Source organism: Choloepus didactylus, chromosome 23 (genome assembly GCF_015220235.1).
Source record: "Choloepus didactylus isolate mChoDid1 chromosome 23, mChoDid1.pri, whole genome shotgun sequence".
Classification (NCBI taxonomy): Eukaryota; Metazoa; Chordata; class Mammalia; order Pilosa; family Megalonychidae; genus Choloepus; species Choloepus didactylus.
In genome coordinates, this window is record NC_051329.1 from 16,144,615 (window position 1) to 16,167,173 (window position 22,559).

Genomic DNA, 22,559 nt, shown 5'->3' on the forward strand with positions numbered 1-22,559 from the left:
AAGAGTTAACTATTATTGTGTGCTCCCTGTTATTTCTACCTCTCATAGTTCATTTCTGGCCTCTGGTTGTTATTCTTTGCATAACAACTATGCATAGTTCCCCATACCTTTATGGTCAAATCACATTTCTGTAGATGTCACTGGTTTTGCACCCTGGCAAGGACTCCGAGAATTGAAGCATCATGGATTCCAATTATATACTCTTCACCGGGGAGACAGATAAAGCAATAGAAAATACATGTGGCTGATTGTAATTTCCCTTTGAGAAGGTACTCCCTTTGTGCTCAAGTCAGCCTGTTTTGTTGGAGCAGATCCAGTGTATCTTAGCAGGAAAGTCTATGATGATATAATTCCTGTGTTTTGTCTTCCCAGGAAATGGGGGAGGGGGAAAGGAATCAGTTTCCTAAGGCAGTCTCCTTTCTAGGGCTTTGAAAGAGCTTTCTTTTCAGATTGAGCTCATTTGTTGAGAGAGGAGAGGCTGTTTGCTTTCTAATTTTCTATCCATTATGTTTTCAAGTTTTGATTATCTCATTTAATTTTCGAGTTCTCGGTGTGATGAGGTGATGGTTATATTTGACACTTGCCTTATTTAAAGTTTTCATGTATGTGGCAGATCCTTTTTCTCTTTGACTTATCTGAGTGGATTTATTCCTGTAGTGATGCAGTTGTGGATATATTTAAGAAACCACTAAAAGGTATAAGAGTTTAACATATAATTAAAGTGGGAGGATCCTTTAGATGTAGGTGTAGATAGGTGCTAATCCAATTAAAAGCAATAATTATAAGTATCAACTGATTAATACATTAATTTTATGTAAATTAATTTTTAAAAAGTATAGTCCTTCAAATAGATTGTTACCTATTTTTTGTTGATGTTTTAAAATTAGGAATGTAAGTAAATTTGCTACAACAATGTGTCTAAATATTCCCCTTGAAAGTTGACAGTAACATGTAGTCATCCAAGTTTTTGTGAATACAACATCAAACCTCTGAACACTTGGGTGGGTGTTTGGCTGGCTGTTGGTAGTTGTGTTGGTAGTAACTTTGCATTGGGATATTTCTCCAATGTGACTGCCACCCACTCCACCATAAGGGGTGCCAACCTTCATCTGTGCAACTGTCCTTATTTTTGTAGAGGCAGAACTTTTATCTGATAGTGTTTAATGGATTATTTTCCGCTTCCTCAGAAAAATCTGCATTTTTTAAGAAACGTGGTAGTTGTGTAACATTTCCATGTGAGTCAAGCCATGTAATGGGTAGGTCTGAGAGATTTTACTGTTGTCCTGCTATGCTATAATGAGATGATATAATTTCCTGTGTGTGGCTCATGAGTGGGGTACAGTGTCACTTTGCTTGTGAATACCATGTTTTGGCTGTATTTGTGCTTCAGTCTGGCAGTGTGTTCCAGCACATTTTATTAGGTTAGTGTGAGGCTATTAGCAGTAGAGGTTGTGCCTGGAGCTATATATGCACTGGGGTTTGTGTCTGTGCTTCTGGCCTGCATGAAGTCTTTATGAGAACAGAGAGTTTGGTTTATTTTTGTTTGTACCTGACACAGAACTGGAGCTTACAACTATCTATCATCCTTGATTGATTAACTGTTAAAAGCAGACAATGAAGCCCAAATGTTGGAATTGAATTTTAGTCAAAAACTTAAATCTCCCTAACCTGTGGAAGTATTATAGAGGTGTTTTTTTGTTGTTGTTGGAGAGTTTCCTTGCATCATATGATGACCACGTTAGCATTTTATAGGTAACAGAGCTGTATGAGTATCAAATAATAATGGTTCACATTCATCCATTCACTTATCTAGATAGCCAGCCCATCCGTGTATTCACCACCAAATAGTTATTGAGCACCCTGTGTTCATGGCATTGGAGTACTAACACAGCATTTTGCAGAGATTTCAACAAACTGGTACTTGTCAGGTAACTTAGTTCTGTTTATAAACATAGTTTTCTAAGGCAATAAAACCAAGTAATCTAACAAAAGCTTATATGTATGTATTCTTTTAGAAAGACTATGGATATAGCTGGCTATTCAGTTAGTTCAGGAAAGAACAGATCAGAGAGAGAGAATTAGTGCTCTGTCACATCTTGTTCTGCCTATGGGGCAGAACTTTGCAGATTTGGATTTTAGGACCCAGAACTAGAGACTAAGCTTGACTTTGCCTGCATTTTCTATGTCCATGTAAAGTCATAGAAAAAAAATGGCTTTTATGTCTCTTTACCTTTCATAAAAGACCTGGTCTTTAAAGATCTAAGGAAAAAAGTATTTTCTGACTAGGTAATGAATTCATGTGATTGAGAAACCAAAGATAGGAAAGGATGTACAGTGGAAAGATTCCTTCCCACTCCTTTCCCCTGCCACTGTCTTTCTCCTTGGAGCCAAACCAATTTGCCAGTTTCTTTTGCATCCTTCCAGAGGTATTTTATGCATATATATAAGCAAATTACCAATACACGCTCTCACATCCTCTTTTTCAAAAATATAAATGGTAAAATACTATTAGTATTTTAACATTTATGTTAGTATTCTGCATCTTGCTTTTTCCCTCAACAAAATCCCTTGGATATCAGTTCATCATTTCTTGTGACTCAGTGAAGAATTACGGTTCTTTTTTGCAACTTCATGATAGACCGCCTTGTGAATGTACCTTAATTAACTTGGCCACCTCCCTATTGATGAGTGTTAGATTGCTACAGGTCTTTTGCTCTTATAAATAACATTTGGTTCACGTGAGTGTATTTGTAGGATCAGCTCCTCAAAGTTGACTTGCTGGGTTAAAGGCGTGTTGCCTTTATAATTTTGATAGCTTTTGCCCTCCAAAGATGTACTTTGGGTAATGGAGGATGGTGGTGCATCCCATTCCCATCGTGGTTCCCTGGCATGTTTTTTCCCACAGGCTTTACAGAAGAATCACAGTAAAATAAGGCCAGGAGGGTTATTCAGAGATCTGTCTGGTCCTGCCTTTCTTTGAATTATTTTGCAGCTCCCTGCTTTTAGCAGATGAATGACTAGACTACATGGCTCTACTTAGAGCTTAGTGGGGCTGCCGCTGTTATGGTGGAAAGAGCTGTAACACAGCTGAAATGTGCCCCTTCTCAGCTCCTTTGGTACCCATTTGAGGGAGAGTCCACGGTTCTTCTAAGATGTTAAGTTCACCTCCTTCTTTACTTCTATTAAGTGGGGACAGTTGGTTGGGTATAATAATAACCTTTGAGCTTCTCCAGCACCCACATTCCTTGATTCTTTGATTAAGTGATTAGGTGGTTTAAACTGTTTTCTGTGACCTGTGGAGTTGTGTTGAGCTGATCCACCAACAGAGGATGCCTTGTAGTTGAGGGCTCTACCGTTTCTTCTCTGACAAGATCTTCTAAGGGCCATGCTTCTTGTTGGCAAAAATGATTGGGTAGGAAGTTGTTCAGTAGTTTTCATCACTTCCTATATCTTACTGGGCAAAGGGGGATGTGGTAAGAAGTGCTGCTTGAATGTCTTTTAAATTTAGGTGAAAATGGATTCTTAAGTTTGGATGTTTCATTTTTGGCTTCTCAGACTTCAGTGGCATAAATGACTATAAAGTTACTTGTTGCTAAGTGGCATGTGATTGGAAAAGAAAACAAGTGTAATAGCAGTTTACTGTGTCCTTATCTCTTCATCATGCTGCAGACTGCAAAAATGAGTATAAACTCTGTTAATGTACCCCTTTGTGTCCTAATACCCTTTTAAAAATTTTCTCATGTCTTAGTCCCTGAATCTGTCAAAAAAAAATACATACATGGGGACATATTTATGATGCTCTATTATTTTTATTAATTCTTTTGCTGCCCAAATTTAATTTTGCTCTCAGAGGTGGAAGGGTGGAAGATAGAATTGCCTCTTTGAAAAGCATTATATTGACAATGAGTCTCATGCCTCAATAAGGAAGAGAGAGATCCATTTAGGGCTCTTCGCATCATTCTGTGTATTTGGACATATTTCCCAATTTAGTTCTGAAGTACTTGGCATTTGATGGCAGATTGTATTAAGACACATCGGTGTGCGTCCTAATCAGGGAGATGTGAGTGAAGTAATCCGAAAGGCTGGAATGTGTTTGACAAGGACGCTTGCTTGGCACTTCCTTGGTGCTGCTGCCTCAGCTTACATCACACTGGAAATTATTGCTAATGTCTCTTATGGTAATCATTCCCCATACACGGACGTGAAGAGACTCTGGATTGGTGGCTTACACTTGTCACGAGTAGAAATATCAGGGAGAACCTTTGGAATCAGAAATGCAGTACTCATGGATTCTGACCACATATTCCCATGCCTGCACCAGAATCTGTCTTATTTTTTTTTTCAAGGTTCCACTCCAGAGGAGAATAAAAACTTGGTATTTTATGAAGAGGATGGATAATTTAAAATTGAAAGTTCACAAAGTAGCTGTCTTGGAGACCAGTTTTCTGGGTTACTGAGTGATGACTGACTACCCAAATGATTGATTTTTGTTGCTGAGGTAGCCATCATTGTTAATGAATACTTCTGAACGGATACTATATTCGAGATTTCTGGTGGGGGCTGGAAACATAAAGAAGAATCAGACATATCTGCCCCGTGGCTTATGGTCTTATGGTTCTTAACAGAGAATAGCAATATAAAGATGTGTGTGTTGGTTTAAACAAATTATGTCCCCTCAAAAGCTGTGTTCTTTAATGCAGTCTTGTGGGGCAGACTTATTAGACTTTTGATTAGGGTGGAACCTTTTGATTGAGTGCTTTCATGGAGATATGACTCACCCAACAGTGGGTGATACCTTTGATTAAATTATTTCCATGGAGGTGTGGACCTTACCCACTCATGGTGGGTCTTGATTGGTTCGCTGGATTACTAAGGGAACTCAAGAGCTGACCCAGATGCTTGCTGACGTAGAGAGAGCTTGGAGATGCGGACAAAGGGACATTTGGAGATGCTAAGCTAAGAGTTGAAGCCCAAAGTTTGCCCTGGAGAAGCTGTGAAGGTACCCGCAGATGCTTAGAGAAAAATGCCCTGGGAGAAAGAAGCAAGGACCTACAGGAGCTAAGAGAGAGGAACCCAGAGACATTTTGGAGAAAGCCATTTTGAAACATAACTCGGGACCTGAAGACACCAGCCACATGCCTTCCCAGTTGACAGAGGTATATTCCAGACACCATCAGCCATTCGTCAGTGAAGGTATCCTCTTGTTAGTGCCTTAGGACTGTGAATTTGTAAGTTAATAAATCCCCTTTATAAAAGCCAATCTATTTCTGATATTTTGCATAGTAGCAGCATTAGCAGACTGGAACAGTGTCTTTTTTTTTCCCTGAGATGAGATGGACATGAAGTCATAGGGAGACTTTCACAGTGAAGTTGGTGAATTCCAGGGATGATAAAATATTGAAGTGTGTTTTGTACATATTTTAGTATTAAAATATAATGTAATTAATACAATTGTTAGGGCATTGTTAATAATGAATAATAAATGAAAGTCTCAGTAAATGTTGTAGAAATCTGAAACATCTCTACAGAACCCTGGGGTTTCTTAGGACCGAGCAAGAAGCCTCAGAGGACCCAACCTTCCCTGATTCTATACAGCCATGATGGATGATTCCGTGAAACGTGTTCCTTGGAATGCTGCTTCTTCCTATAGAAGCTAAGAGTGATTCCAAATCTTTAGTGATTCCAGGAGGGAATGATGAAGTTAATATAGGGGAAGTGATTTTTCAGCTCCAGTCAAGGTAGTATAACCATTGTGGAAAGAGCAGGAACTCTGGAATCAGATAAACGTTAGGCAAGTTACTTACATGCCCCAGGTTCCCCATATGGAAACTGGGGATAATTATACTTTCAGAAAGACAGATAATATGCTTTGCTTGTAGTGGAGCACAGGTAGTTAGTCCATGGGCTAATGTGAGAGCTGTGCTAAAACCATACTTGTGGTGATAGCAGTCTGTGGGTTCTTCAGACAGTTTGTCACCCCAAGAATTGTTTTGAAAGAATCTATTTAGAATAGGAAGGGATGAGTTAATTCAGCTTGGGTACAGAACGAATACAGTAAGTTAATGTGAATGCTGAGTCACTTTGTTTAAAAGCCTTTGAGATGCCAGGCCTTATCGGAGAGAGCTGGCACCGTGTCTTAAGTTTCTTTTGTCTTCACTCGTTTTTGCATTATTTTTGTATAACAATGAAATTTGTATTATTTTCTAATTTTAAAAAAATTTATCAGTATTCTCAAGGCCCTGAGCCAGTTTACAAAACCATTACATTCAAATATATCATGTTCATTGCCTTTCTTCTCTTTTGGCTTTTGAATTAACCTTAGAATTTTATTTAGGATCTAATTTTTCTAACAGATTCCCTGATTATTTGTGTGGAATTTCCATCTTGGTTTACCATTCCACACCCATGGGAGAGTGTGAACTTACAGTTGATTTTTGTATATGCATTTGTTTCATGTTACAGGAAGGTATAGTTTTAGTTTCTTCATGCCAGATGAATTTTGTGGTAAATACTGTCTGGGCAGCAACTAGGTTTATGAGAGTTAGCAGTCAGCTTGTTTGTATTCAGTTAAGATCAGAGGAGACCTAGTGTAAAATTTTGGCTGTAAACCAAAACAGAAGTAAACCTGTAATACTGTGGAATAGGCTTTAGACACGTATTGAGACAAGTGAGACTGATGGTGTTGATTCGTGGAAGGATAGGAGAAAGATGTCACAGAGAAAATGCCCTATGTGAATTTGAATTTTAGAATATTGAGAACATTTTATAGTTTTCAAATACACATAGTGGCTTAAACTGGACTACAAAATACTATGAAGTAGAGAAGTTTTGTTTTTTATTGAATGAATAGATGACCAAGATTTATTTACTCAACACTTCAGTCTTCTGTAAGGCACGATGTTAGAGAGAGGGTTTATAATTAACATCAATTATTGAGTTGCAGATGAGTCCTTCTAATGGACTCAAAGTTAGTCTTTTAAGCATTCCCTCAGTGTGTTATTAATTTACGGGGTAAATCTGGTTCGTAGATAGCAAAGGAAAACTCCAGCTCAATTAACATTTGAGCAATTACTTTCCAAATCCATGGACTCAGGACGAATGATGAGGTTTACAGTGTGTCAAAACAAGGCCCGGAATCGTATGAACCGTGCCACACACCAAAAGCATCTCTGCGGTGACCTGGGTTCCAGGCTCGGCCCATCTTTCCTGCTTGAGGACTGCGCCATTCAGATGGGACCAGCTGACTGAACCCCACATTTCTTACGATCTTTCCAGGTTCAGGCAGACCTCTAGTCCAAACTCCACCTGTTACTGTAGGTGGCCTCTTTAGACTCTGGTGTTCCTTGGGTAGTGAATTCTTATCTCATGTGCACAAAGAGTTTTAAAATAAATGTTGAAAATGACATGAAAATCACTCTTCTGAGCTTTGGACTTTAATTGGTGGAAGGGTTAGAATCTCCCCCAGTATCCTTCCCACCCCAGACCTTCCCTCTGCTTGTCCCTGCTCTTTGCTTGCCTTCATGCTCTTGCTCTACCTGTCCGAGCCCATAGCTTTATAAGTGTGCGAGTCCTCTCTGAGACCATCTGTCATGGTCCATTTCAGGTTTTAGCAGAGTAGGGGCTATGCTGAGGACTGTGGGAGAGGCCCTGGTGCCCATCCAGCCTGGCCTTCAAGACTCTGGGGAGTCAGGCCCCCATCTTAGCTCCCAGCTCTCCAGCCCCATACCTCCAAAATGAGCCTCTTGCTTCAGCCAGGCTAGGCCCCATCCTGAATAGGCCATGTTCATTCCTGACTGGGGACTGGCAGTATCAATGCCTAGTCCCCTTCAGCCTCTCTGTGGCTTTTTAAGAAAGGTCCAAACGGAGACCCAGTTGTAAGAAGGCTCAGCAGCTGTTCTGTCCTGTTGATTTCCATCCCCCTTCTCTGAGCTCTTACAGTACCCAGGGTCTTCATTTCCATTTCAGTATTGTTACTGCCCACCATTACTGCTTAACTGTTTGACAAATCTTGTTTTCCCAACAAGATTGGAAGCATTTGGGAGACAGGAAGTTATAATTTATTACTGAGTAATATTTAAATCTCTTTAATCACTGAAATTCTTTCTTGGCATGGGAGGCAATATTGGTGTAGGACAGGGGTTCTCAAGTTCCAGGATCTCCCAGAGGCCAGGTTAAAATGCAGATTGCTGGACCCCACCCCCAGAGATTCTAATTCAGTGATGCTGGGGTGGGACTGAGAATTTGCATGTCTAACAAATTCCCAGATGCTGTTGATGTTACTGGTTCTGGGACCACACTCTGGGCATCTATAGAGGTTAAAGAGCATGAAACCCACCCACCTGGGTTTGAATCCTGATTCTAGAACTTCATAGCTGTGTAAGTGGTTTGACCTCTCTCTGCCTCCATTTCCTCTTATGTAAAGTAAGTAAATTATGGTGCCTTCCTTATGGAATTGTGGGGATTAAAAGAGATAATGCAATAGGTCTCCAGATCTACAGTCAACTGGTTTTTGATAAGGCCCCCAATCCACTGAACTGGGACAGAACAGTCTCTGCAACAAATGGGGCTGAGAAAACTGGATATCTATTTCCAAAAAGAAAGAAAGAGGACCCCTACCTCACACCCTATACAAAAATTAATTCAAAGTTGATCAAAGACCTCCATAAAAGAGATAGTACCATAAAACTCCTAGAAGATAATGAAGAGAGACATCTTCAAGACCTAGTATTAGGAGGTCACTTCTTAGACCTTACACCCAAAGCTCAAGCAACGAAAGAAAAAATATATAAATGGAACTCCTCAAAATTAAAAGCTTCTATACCTCAAAGGAATTTGCCAGAAAGGTAAAGATGCAGCCAACTCAATGGGAGAAAATATTTGGAAACCATGTATCTGATAAGAGACTGATAGCTTGCATATATAAAGAAATCCTACAACTCAACAACAATATTACAAACAGCCCAATTATAAAATGGGCAAAAGGTATGAAGACACTTCTCTGAAGAGGAAATACAAATGGCTAAAAAAGAGATGAATGAATGTTCATCTTCACTAGCTATTAGGGAGATGCGAATCAAGGTCACAATGAGCTATCATCTCACACCAATAAGAATGGCTGTCATTAAACAAATAGGAAACAATAAATGCTGGAGAAGATGCAGAGAAATTGGAACTCTTATTCACATTGTACAGCCACTCTGGAGGACAGTCTTGTGGTTCTTCAGAAAACTAGATATTGAGTTACTCTACAATCTAGCAATTTCACTCCTCGGTATATATCCAAAAGATCTGAAAGCAGTGACTCGAACAGATATTTGCACACCGATGTTCATTGCAGCATTGTTTACAATTGCCAAGAGATGGAAACAATCCAAATATCCTTCAGCAGATGAGTGGATAAACAAAATGTGGTATGTACACATGATGGAATACTTCACAGCAGTAAGAAGGAACGACGTCATGAAACATGACAACATGGATGAACCTTGAAGACCATGCTGAGTGAGATAAGCCAGACAAAAAGAGAGATACTGTATGTTAGCACTAATTGAACTCTGTGAAAAATGTAAAATAAATGGCTTATAATTTAGGAAATAGAGGATCTAGAGATAGTCAGAAGCTAGTGAAGGGGGAACAGTAATCTAATATGTACAGATATGATAATGAGGGTGATCTTAATGGTATGGGAATGGTCAGGTGTGACTATGGTACGTCAATGGGATTATAAGTATCAGTGACACATTGAAGGTGAACTTGTTTGTAAATGGTTGTTTAAAGGCATGTAGCCCACAGAGTACCACCACAAGCCTAAATACGTGTTAGCATGATATACTCATAAGGTATGATACTGGTGCAGAGGGTTAACAGAGTGGTATGGAAAAACTACCCATTACTTATTAAAGACTATATTTAATAGGAATATCTATCTTACCAACTCTACACTAATACTAGGGATGAATAATTACCAGCTGAGAGCTGTGAGATGTATTGATATGATAAATGTTATGATGGTTGTTTAAAGTTGAAAGTGATGATGATTGCACAACTAAGTGAAGATAATGTAAGAAACTGACCATTTGTGACAGTGTGGTTGTGAAGACCTTGTGGATCACACCCCCTTTATCTAGTGTATGGATGAGTATAAAAATGGGGATAAAAACTAAAGGAAAAATGGGGTGGGATGGGGGGATGATTTGGGTGTTCTTTTTTCACTTTTATATTTTATTCTTGTTCTGGTTCTTTCTGATGTAAGGAAAATGTTCAGAGATAGATTGTGGTGATGAATGCATAACTATGTTATATTGTGGACAGTGGATTGTATATCATGGATGATTGTATGGTGTGTGAATGTATTTCAATAAAACTGAATTTAATTGGAAAAAAAAAAAAAACCTGACCGTTTGTCTTGGCATAGAATATACATTAAGTTAAGTTAGGAACCCACTACTTAATAAATCAAGCCCTCGATTTGAGGCTTGTGCTTGTGGAATTTAGGGTTGTAAATAGGAGGCTGAGCCCTCCTATAATTATGGCTAAGAGGCACCTCCAGGGAATCTCTTTTGTTGCTCTGATGTGGCCTTTCTCTCTCTAAGCCCAACTTAGTAAATAAATTCATTAACCCCCCACCCCCACCCCAAAGAGGGACAGGACTCCCAGGGAAATGAATCTCCTTGGCAATGTGGGACATGACTCCCAAGAATGAGCCTGGCCCTGGCAGTGAGGGATTGAAAATACCTACTGAACCAAAAGGGGGAAAAAGAAAGGTAACAAGTTGAGGTCACACTGGCTGAGAGATCCCAAATAAAGTCGAGAGGCTATCCTGGAGGTTTCTCTTATGCAGGCTCCAGCTAGACATCCCAAATGGCCACAGTATGAGATGCCCTTAACAAAAGTAGTCCCCAACTCCCCCCTATGTGGGAGCTGACTCCCAGGGGTGTAAATCTCCCTGGCAACGTGGGATATGACTCCCGGGGATGAGTCTGGACCCAATACTGTGGGATTGAGAACATCTTCTTGACCAAAACGAGGATGCTAAATGAAACACAGTTTCCGTGACTGAGAGATTCCAATTGGAGTCAAGAAGTCACTCTGGTGAGCACTTATATGCACTACATAGAGAACCTTTTTTAGGTTTTAGTGCAGTGAAATAGCTAGAAATAAATAACCTGAAACTATGAAACTACAACCCAGTAGCCTTGACTCTTGAAGACAATTGTATAGCAGTACAGCTTATAAGGGGTGACAGTGTGAAAGCCTGTGGGTCGCAGTCCTTTTATCCAGTGTATGGATGGATGAGGAGAAAAACGGGGACAAAAAAACTAAATGAAAAATAGGGTGGGGGGGGGGATGATTTGGGTTTTCTTTTTTACTTTAAATTTTTATTCTTTTTTTCACTTTTTCTGCCACAAGGAAAATGTTCAAAAAACAGATTGGGGTGATGAATGCAAAACTATATGATAGTACTATGAACAATTGATTGTACACTTTGGATGACTGTATGGTATGTGAATATATCTCAATAAAAATGAATTTAAAAAAAAAAGGAGTCCCCAAATACTTAGGCCCTTATCTGAGATTCTATAAAAGATTGACTCACTAAGGTTTATCTTTCAGAAATTTAAATCCACAAGAGTGTTCCTATACCAGACAAGTTCTAAAACCCAGAGGCAACAGCCTCTTTAAGATCCACATCAGATGCAGCCCCCCTCTCCATACTGTTGACACCCCTTTTCAATATGAACAAGTTACGGTGATCACTGCCTAGACACCCCTGAAGATGGAGAAGAGATTAAATGAGAGGAAGGGGTAGCAACAAACAAGATAAGATTTAACAAAGGTCTATGAATACTGAAACCTTATATAATTATATAAATATTTTTCGATGCTGGGGTGTTGGAATGGCTGGAAGGAGGTAAATGACATGGTGGAACTGTAGCCTGTAGCATCCTTTGGGATTTGCTCTATAGCTGCTCATTTAATTGTGCCTTGAAGGTTTTCATCTTTCTGTATATACCTTCTATTGCATAATACAGAAGGGACTGACTGTGGAACTGTAATCCATAACAATTTTTGAAATTACCTGGATAACTGCTTGTTGAGCTGTACATCGAGAGTTGACACCTTTCTGTATGTGTATTATATTTTACAGTAATGGAAATGGCTGAAGTTGTGGAACTGTGACCCATGACATTCTTTGAAATTTGCTCTCTAACTACTTGTGAAATTGTACTTTGAAAGTTTTACCACTGTTAGGTATATATATGTTAAAGTTCACAATAAAAATGAAAAAAATTAAAAATAAGAGATAATTCATCTTTACATTGTTTTACACATAAGAGAACACCATAAATATTAGCTCTTATTACTTTTTTTGATAGGGTATGTGATATGGTAGCAAACCATGGGGCAAGTTATTTACAGTTATTTAAGCCTCAGTTTCTTTAGGCATAAAATGAAGACTGGTATTTGCCTTTCCTTCTCATGGGTTGTTGAGAGAATCAAATTGCATATTCTGAAAGGATTCATGTGAAAAGCATATTGCAATGCCTTTTCCTGATTCCTGCCAAACTGGTTATTAGTAAGAGCTAATAATCATAGTGTTCTCTTCTGTGCAAAACACTACTAATCCTGTCTCTGCCGATACACTCGTGTGTATTAAAGGTGGTTCTGCTCTCAGTGGGGAAAGGGGAGCCCTTGGGGTCTTGGGGCTATTTGCTCTACACCAGCGGCCCTGGTTTTCATTGCAGTTTTCCAGTCCCCTCCTCCAGCTGTTGTTTGTTTCAGTGATCTGATTTCAGCAACGGTCTGTCTACCCCCTTCTGAGCCTTTGTGCGGTCTAACTTGGGGCCAAACTAGAAGTTGCCAGGCTAGTCAAAAGAAAATTGATAGGCAAGCTAGTGTAACATCTGAATTTCATGTACAGTGTTAAGTCTGTAGGCTTTTGGATATCATTACATTACGAGCATGTTGCTTGTAAAATTTCAGTTTTTTACATCCCAAGTAGTTGCCTTTAATTTTAAAGAATTGACTTGTTTACCATCTCAGTTGTCCTCCCTGTAAAATATGTTTAATAACTTACTTTCTCATGGGGATGATGATTAGTTACATATAGTGAATATTTGTGAAGTTCTTGGAAACTGTCTGTGCTCTTTATTATGATGAGGCATGTTGAGAGCACTAAAATGAGGGTAGATTATATATGTACATAATAAGTGTAATCTCTTCATTGGATGAAATGCTTTGACAGTGAACATTTCCTGTTCATTTCTTTGTAACCATTAACCACTTCTTTGTGGTCACATTTCTTATCTTTATTCTCTAAAGAGATTCCTCAAGCAAAGCAGAAAGCCATATTTTGCTCACTCCACGAAGAACACCTGGTCTTTCTTATTCCCCGCATCTGTGGATGTATTAAGAAAAAGAGAGAGATTTGTTATTTTTGCCTGGATTTTCCCCCGGTGTACTCCTGCTCTGTGGGTTCCTTTCAGGCTTAGGTCACACTAGGTGTTGGTTTGGCCTGCTCTGGTCCTTTGTAGACATCTGTCCACATCACAAAGCCCCTACGATTGGCACATCCTGCGGTGATTGGCAGAGGCTTTGCAGGAAGAGTCCAGTCCTGGAACCGCGGGGGTTGCAGGTGCATTGGCACGTGGTGGTGGGAGCACACAGTCTTTGCCTCCCCAGTGCCTGGCGATGCTCAGCAACACCGTCCCATCCCTGAAATATCTTGGCCTTATGGGCTTTTCACTCCAATTAAAACTTAACCGTGGATGCAGCCCAGGCTTCTTCTCCCTTTGTGCTGAATTTGAGTGTGAACTGTGCCAGAGCATGTCATGGAAACTGTTGTTTCAGGGAACTGTGATTGTGTCAAGGATCCATTTCTTCAAGCTTTGCATCTTGCTGGTTGCTGCTGCTAAGTGCACCTGAGAGGCAAGTTTTTGTTTGCCAGTAGAAAGTCACCTTTGGGATGGTGGTGAAAGTCATTTTCCACATGTTCACAGATATGGCCATGTTACCAAGCCTTATGCTATGACTTATCTCTGGCAAGGACTTACAAAATAGTCTTTCTGGCTGACTGTCAAAAATTACATCATATCAGAGTAAACTGCTTTTAAATCAGACATCCATTATTCATGTATATTAACTGCTTTTTTATTTTTTTTATTGGCTGTTTTGTGTATGATTTACTCTTCTCACTAGCTCCCCGCCCCCCGCCCCCAGTTGTCTGTCTTTCTCATCTCATTTTTTTTTTAAATCTTAGCTCATCTGTGAATTTATAGAGGCTGTTCACTTAGCTTGGTGTGTGAACATTGATATGCAACCCTGCATTTTTTTGTAGTTAAATTTCACATTTTTTTGTCGTCATATTTATAGTGGTCAGAATAGTAAGAACTTTGGTTGTTTACATGAGTACGTCCTACCTCAAAGACTGATAGGCTTTTTTTCTTTTGTGTCTTTTATTTTTTTGAAAATGAGCATTACTAGGCTTGTTCTTCAGGGTTTGTGCTGAATGAAACTCTACCTATCACTTACGAAATGGCTAAATATGTTGGTGGTGGTAGAAAGCAAATTGACTTAATGTGTTCATTTGTATGCGTGAAGCACATCTTTACTTGTAAGACCGGTGTTTCATTTGTCTAATGGATGGATATAGGCAGAGATGTGTAGCATTTATTCATTCTTTCAACAAATATATACTGAGCCTCTCCTCTGTGCCAAACACTGTACAGATATCCAAGGAAGCATTATTCACTCCAGTATGTAACACTGGAGTGCACCCTGGGCATCTGGCATCTTTGTGGTAGTACCTTTTCCTGATTCGTGGGACTTGGCTATCTGAAATAATAATGACTAGATATGTTTCTATTTATTTAACCCCCAAAGCAGCATTATTCTTGTTGTACATAGTCAGTGTTTGTATACTTTTATGCACAATTACCTGAATCTTTGCTTACTCTTTCTTCCCGTATCTGAAACGTTTTTTTTTGGAATGGTTTTCCACCTTTCAAAAATGTATTCTTTAGATGTCCCTTTAGTGAGGATCTATTGGCCACAAATGCTTTTAGTACATTTTTATCTGAAACATATTTATTTCATCCTCATTCATGAAAGATAATTTTGCTTGTCCTTGACAGTTCTAAGTTGATATTTTCTCTCAGCTCTTTGAAGATACTGTTGGTTTTGATGTCCCATTAATGTCACCAACAAGTTGGCTGTAAATCTAACTGCCATTCTCTTTTAGAATTCTTGTTTTTGTTTGGTTTTAAGATATTCTGTTTGTCTTCAATTTTCTGTGGTTTCACAAGAATGTGTCTGTGGGCGAATTTATTTTCATTTATCCTGTTTGGGATTTCTTGTCCTTCTTTCCTTTCAGTTGTAGAAAATTCACAGTTATTATCTTGTTGAAAATTTCCTCTCCCTCATTCTCTGTATTCTTCCTGTCGGGAACTCAGGTTAGATGTGTATTAGACCAATTTATTCTCTCCTCTGTGATATTTATTCACTGCTTATTCATATTTTCCATCTCATTTCTCTGTTGCATTCCAAATAATTTATTCAAATCTATCTCCCAGTTTACAAATTCTCTCTTTGGTTCTGTCTAATTTTTTATCTCATCCATTGACTTATTAATTTCTAGAAATTCTATTTTTGTTTTCAAAACTGCGTATTCAATTTGCTCTTGACCATCAACCTTCTTTTATTTCTGTAAACATTTTCAGCATGGCTTTTTTGTATTCTTTATCTGATAAATACATGGTATCTTTGGAGGTCTAATTCTTCTGTTCGTTTTTCTGTCTCTTATGATGAGTCCTTTTTTTTTCTGTATTTGAATTTTGTTTTTTGATTGTGAGCTCATATTTGAATGATCTTGATCTCTTAAGAGGTCTGGGGTGAAAGTATCTTCCTCCTGAGAAGATTCTGCTGAGCACTTTGAGTATGTTATCAATGTGAAAATACTGTAAATGGATCACTAGGATTGGGTTCTTTTGGCCTTGCAAGCAACATAAATTCAGACCCTGCAGTCTTCTGATTGCAGATCCCAAGACAGACAAGTTTCCAGGTAGGCTTTCTTTGCCAATAGATAGAGTTTTTACTTTTTACAGAGGGTATATAGCCCTTGAAGGGCCCAACTTTATTCAGCGATCTCACTTCTTATCTTCCACTTTGTGCTAGCCAAAAACTTAGTCTCTTTTTCTCCACTTCTTTAAGCTCCTGGCATTAGCACCTGTCCTCAGAGCAGCTTGAGTGCTCACTTACCTTTCTGGCTTTAGTGTCTTCTTCAGTTTTGTCTCTTACGGATTTCACTAATTTCTTATGAATTTAACGGTATGTTTAAAGGGATGTTTGTTGATAGAATGAATCTTATTCCAGCATTTTCAGTGTTTGTAACAGGAGGGTTCTTCAGAAGTCTAGTCTGCCATGTTGCCAGAAATGGAACCTCAGAACTGGATACAGTTTGAGTGTTTCAGAATCAGAATATTGTGGAGAGAAATCCATGGAACTTCCTTCTGTTTTGAGTAGGTTGAAGTGGTCCCTTTGTAAAAGCCAGCAGCTAGATGAGACTTCTGGGAATGAGTAAATGTGTTAAGCAAAGAGTGAAGACCTGGGTATTGACTATGTACCAAATTGTGTATGCCTTGCCTGGGTTTGTTCAGTCTCTCATTCCACTCAGTTAATATACAAACACTTATTGAGAACCTGCCAAATGCAAGCCCTCAGCCATTTGCGGGGACTGTGTAACTAACAGTGCCTGGCACATGCTAGGCCCTTAATAAAGGCTGAATGAATGAATGAATGAATGATAGGCTTTCTACCTCAGGTTTATAGTCTAAGTCTAGGACAGTGTTTTCCGATGTATGGCATGAGACTTGTTAACAGTGTCATTTCCAGGGCTTCACTTGACCTGCTAAAATCAGAGTCTCCTTAGATGACTCTTATACCCTGAAATGTTAGAGAACCAAGGGTCTAGGCAGAAATTGGAGGAAGATATGCACAGCTCTACCTGGCACCGTAGGAATACCAGATGAAATGTGTAGACTGTAAATACTTCTTCAGTGTCAACAGAGGGACTGAACTCTGTGATGAGGGCCCCATGGAGAAGAGAGTACAAAATAAGCTTGATGGGGATGGAGGAAGAGAGAGCATGAGAAGTACTTGCTTTACTTTCTAGATTTTGGCTTCTTATCATGACTTTTCTCCCTCAGAAGAGCATAATATATGTGGTAGTGATGGAAGGGCACTTGGTTGTCTCCAAGAAACTCAGTCAAATCTTCTTCCTTATGCATTTTATCCTTTACACTTGCTTCAATACAGCAAAACATCTCCTAATCTTTTGCCTTCTTGATTGCGTCCTCTTTTAAAATGGTGGTAGACAAAGCCTTTTTAAATGCTGTGGTCTTGTGATGAAGCCTCCTGACCACTTCTCATTCCTTTGGAAAGACAGTGCTGGGCTTCTGAGGAGGGAAGCCAGCTGTTCGGATTATTGTTGTCGGTTTGATGCCTTTGGCAGATAAATGAGTATGAGGGGGACTCACTATTTTGGCATACTTGGAGCACTTATGGAGTTCTTTTCCTCATTTATCAGGTACAGGAATCAAAATTCTGGGACTTCAAGACTCTGTAATCTCTTCATAGTGATTTCTTTATACCAGTGGTAAATGTTTAATTGCAAGGGTGATATCAGTCCTATATTTAGTTAAAGTTTATAGTGCTAATTCCAGTTCTGATTGGGTGAAGGAGAAAGTTGGCCTGCCCTGAGTTCACCTGACTATAGGGACAAGAGCTGTTTCTCAGCTTTTTCCTTTGCAGTTTGTTGGTCACACCTGGCAGATTCAGGGCCTGCCTGTACCAAGGTAGTTGCTGGTTGACCCTGTGGCCACTTTTTCTTCCTGACTCGGTACCACCCTCCTGATGCTTCAAGACACCAGCTGGTAGAATGTGGCAATAAGATGGCTTGGTGGACCTCCTAAGAGAGGAACAGGACAGCTGACGGCTGAGCACCAGCTGGGAAAGAGGAGGATTGTTTCACCTGGCAGCAGGTTGAAGCTTCTGAAGATCATCCGCTGTCCCGGTTCCTTATAGTGCCTAGTACATAGAAGATGGTTAATAAATATTTGTTAACTGGTTATGGAATGAATTATAGCATTGTTCGTGTTATTCAGAAAAATTAGAAGCAACCCAAACATCCATCAATTTGGAATTATATAACCATAGAGAAATTCTCTGCAACCATTAAAAAGAACATCTGTCTTTAGATACTGACAAGGAATGAACTCTCAAGGCATGTTCTTCAGTGGGAAAAACAAGTTGCAGAACATTAATTCCATTGAGAGAAAAGGAAATTTTTATTCACACATACACACAGATGTGTGTAGAAAAAGTCTAGAAGTATAGATACCAACATGGTTATCTCTGAGAGATGGACTTACAGAGGGCCACTTCTCACTCCATTATGTAATTCTGTGATGTTAGAATTTGTTACAAGAATGTATTGCGTTTGAAATCAGAAAAAAATGAAAAAAAAATTTTTTTTAAATTAAAAAGATTTCAGAGAAGTCTGAATAATTGACAAAACTGAAAGTTAAAATTCTAAGACTAGGATTTATGAACATACCTTAAGCTCTTTAAGAAAAAAAAAAAAATAGAAAACTTGTTGCTAAAGTTCTTTTTAAAGACTGCTTATTTCCACCTGGTGCCCTCTAGATCTAGCTGGAAGCCAGAGAAAAAAGGGAAACCACCCGGTATCATTTGTATCTCCTGTAGTTATTATCTTTGCAAAATATATATCAGCCTTAACGTAGTTTAGATGTTTTAGATGATTCTTAAAGAAACACCTACTGTAAACATTTACTCTGTAATCACTTTTAAACCTCCTTTGCAAAATACACTTGCTACTTAAAAGAAAAAATCCCCAACATCTATTGATTGGGCAGTCACATTAGTTTAAGATTTTAGCCAGGGGTAGTTTTTTCCTTCTTTCCAATATATCCGTACACCTCAGAGAATGAGTCAAGTGGCTGTGGGTTGAGACTCACCCAACTAGGGCAATAAAGAGAAAAATTAGCATGAATAATTAATCTCAGTAGTCTGTGGCAATCAGATAAAATGAAGTCCCATTTGCTCAACCTTATTAAAAGAGAGAGAGTACGGGAGGGAGGGAGAAATGGTAAAGGTCATTAAGGGACTTGTAACATGGAAAGAACTACCTTCCAGAGGGGTAATGTGTTTTCTAGTCTCTGTGGTCTTTAACTAAACATAATGCTAAAGGTACTTTTGGATAGTTCTAATTCATTGAATCATTAAACATTCTAGAACATACTTGACTACTAACTTTCATGTCTTTATGGTGAATTTTGAGAGGTTTTTTGGAGAGGGATTAGACTCACTGTAGCACTCAGAAATGAGCCATCCACTTGTCAAAACAATACTTTAACTAGAAAAAGCAAAGACGTATCAACCAAGTTAATATCAGATTTTGATTCTTATATGTACCATGGACATTTTACTGATTATATAGGCTACATTCCTGCTATAGAAGTTGAAATATTTCAAGAAAATATTGAGTCTAAGCACCCTGTTAAAAGCTCTATCAGGATATATAAGTACAGAATATTGCTTTTATGATAGACCATGAGCTTGCTGTTTTTGATTTTTTTCTCCCTCCAGGAGCTGGTTTTAAACAATTAGTTTATTTCTATGTTCACTTATAAGAATAATCTTGGTTTAGACATCTTAGAAATATCGAAGTTTCCTGAGCCAAAAACATTTTCACCTGCATCTTAGCTTGTCCTCTGTAGTTTTTTATGGATTAAGAAGGAATTTAAAATTTTAAAATAGTCCTCTTTCCTTTCAGAAGCTGTTAGCAATATTTAACTAATATTATAGCGATGTTTTGACGATCAGCAATTTCCCAAGATTCACTTGTTAGAAATACACATTGATAAAGCATTGACAATGAAATAGGTGGTTTTTAAAGTGGAGCCATTTAATTCATTATTAGCTTCTCAATGCCAAAATAAAAATCCTTACACTGATAATGATAAATTTATAGGTTAACAAGAGAAAGAAAGCACATCTTTTTAACGTGTGTGCTAAGGGAGGGGACTCTCTCTACAAATACTAGTATTAAAACATTTGAGTTCAGCAATTTCAAAATATTCATCACATGGTATCAGAATAGAATATATTTTTAGAACTTGGTGCATGTGTGTTTTAATGTAATTTTATTGAAGTATATTAACATACCATACAGTCATCCAACGTGTACAGTTGTTCACAGTATCATCATATAGTTGTGCATTCATCACCACAATCAATTTTTGAACATTTTCATCCTTCCAAAAAAATAAGAATAAAAAGAAAAGTAAAAAAGAACACCCAAAACATGCCTTACCCCTCACCCCACCCCCACCCCCGTTATTCATTTACTTTTTGTCCCCATTTTTCTACTCATCTGTCCATACACTGGATAAAGGGAGTATGAGCCACAAGGTTTTCGCAGTCATGCGTTCACACCGTATAAGCTATTTAGTTACACAGTTGTCTTCAAGAATCCAGGCTACTGGATTGCAGTTCAACAGTTTCAGTTATTTCCTTCTAGCTATTCTAATACACTAAAAACTAAAAAGGGATATCTATATAATGCGTAAGGATAACCTCTCGACTCCATTTGTAATCTCTCAGCCACTGAAACTTTATTTTGTTTCATTTCTCTTCCCCCTTTTGGTCAAGAAGGCTTTCTCAGTCCCAGGATGCCAGGTCTAGGCTCATCCTAGGGAGTCATGTCCCATGTTGCCAGGGAGATTTACAACCCTGGGAGTCATGTTTCATGTAGCAGGGGAGGGCAGTGAGTCCACCTGCTGAGTGGGTTTAGAGATAGGTAGTAGGTGTGTGTTTTAATGAGTTTTTTGAACTGTGAATTTGGGGGCAAGGAATATATCCTCGGCACCTATAATGTTTTAGGATTTAATGTTAATTGAGTTAGGTTGGATTGAATTACCAAGATTTTTTAATCTTCAGACAGACTCCTTATGAATCATCCTTTCCACCCCTACCCCCACCCCACCCCCCACCCCTTTTTGTTTTTGCTGGAGATGTTACCAAAGTGTTGTAATATAATGAATACATTGTCTAGAGATAATGGGTACCTTCTTCTTTGCCATCATATGGAACAGAACTTACTAAAATTAGTGAGTGGAAAGTGATTGAAGAGAGAAATGTGTGATAATAAGAGCTTGTGTTTTGATTGTAGTTTAGACTAAAGGAATCGTCTACTGGGTAACTATGCAGCCTTCATTTTCATGGATACACTTGTATTGTTCTCTTTTTACTATAAGTATGGAGAGAGTAGAAAGAAAGAGAACCCAAGCTGGCTCATCTATAAGTTTTTCTGATCCCGTTAGTGTTCCCATTAATTCCTAATCCAGAGAAGTCAGTGACCCTTAGTTTGTTTACCTCTTTTTCTATGTGAATACTCATAAAGAAAACCAGGATACTTAATTTTCCCATTTTGCTTTTTTCTTTTTGTCTCCTCTGAGTTTGTTTGCACCTTGGCCTGAGAAAGTCTTTGGATTATCCTCTATCTTCTTTTGCATTTCGTTTTTTCATTTCCTGATAGCCATATCCCTACCTGGAAAAGGTTAACAACAGTGGAGCTGGAGAACAAGTCTGGAACCCTGGGCCATTTTGAGGTGACAAGCATTTCTCATGGGCCCGGAATGTGTAATTGTGCACCCACCTATCTTTCTTCCTCCACCAGATCCTGGTGTACAGTCTGGAAGCAGAACGCTGCCTCTCAAAGCTGGGTAATGCGCTTGGTGACTTCACATGTGTCAACCTCAGAGACAGTCCTCCCAATCTGCTGGTCAGTGGCAACATGGACAGGAGGTACGTCTGAATAAGCAGCAGCATTTTGTAGCAACCAGCAGCTTTGGCTGAGGCTTTACTGTCAGCCTCCACCATGCTTGCTAATTTTCCCTGCTGCTCACACGGACTCTATCCTGTTTTCTAGCCTCACTTCGTGCTCTACGGCTTTGCCCACCTTGAGTTCAGCCCTGCCTCCATAAACACAGTTGTGAACTTGGAGAACAAAGTCCTGTATTAGCTAATAGTTGGATGTAACTATGTCTCTGCTTCATTTCTGAAGCACCATGGGGAGGTTTTCTTTTAAGCCATTTGGTAGACACAGTTGGTGGAAGGTCCAGTGAGACCACTTGGGGTATCTTTTGTCCCCCTGCTGCAAAATTTGTTTGGCATTTAAAAGCTCACTTTCTAATATTAAAAACAATAACTTAAGGGATGAATCATGTTCAACAAAATAAGGTTGCCTGCCAAATGATGTCAAGAGTGTATTTCAGAACACTGTGGTGTCCCTCTGGTGATGGGGGAAAAAGAGACTTCATGGGAACAGATTCCAATTTCTATTTAGCTGATTAGCAGTCTTCTCTTTAACGCATTGGCTTAGGGATTCGGATTTTCCTGCTACAGGGGCCAGTGCCAGCCACGGACACTCCGGGAATCATCAGCACGAAAGGATTAAGGTATTTGAAAAGACCCTCTGA

At 39.0% G+C, this 22,559-nt stretch overlaps 1 protein-coding gene across 5 annotated transcripts in view; it reads left to right on the top strand.

The window, feature by feature from the left end:
- Positions 1–22,559, top strand: part of FBXW8 (F-box and WD repeat domain containing 8) — a 163,801-nt gene that overhangs the window by 113,917 nt on the left and 27,325 nt on the right. For all 5 annotated transcript variants that reach the window (XR_005214003.1, XR_005214002.1, XM_037816888.1 and 2 more), the window contains one exon: positions 21,758–21,885. Coding sequence is in view for 3 of the 5 variants with exons in the window: in XM_037816888.1 (XP_037672816.1) it covers positions 21,758–21,885 (128 nt within the window). In the remaining 2 variants the exon portion in view is untranslated. The remainder of the gene's footprint in view (positions 1–21,757; positions 21,886–22,559) is intronic.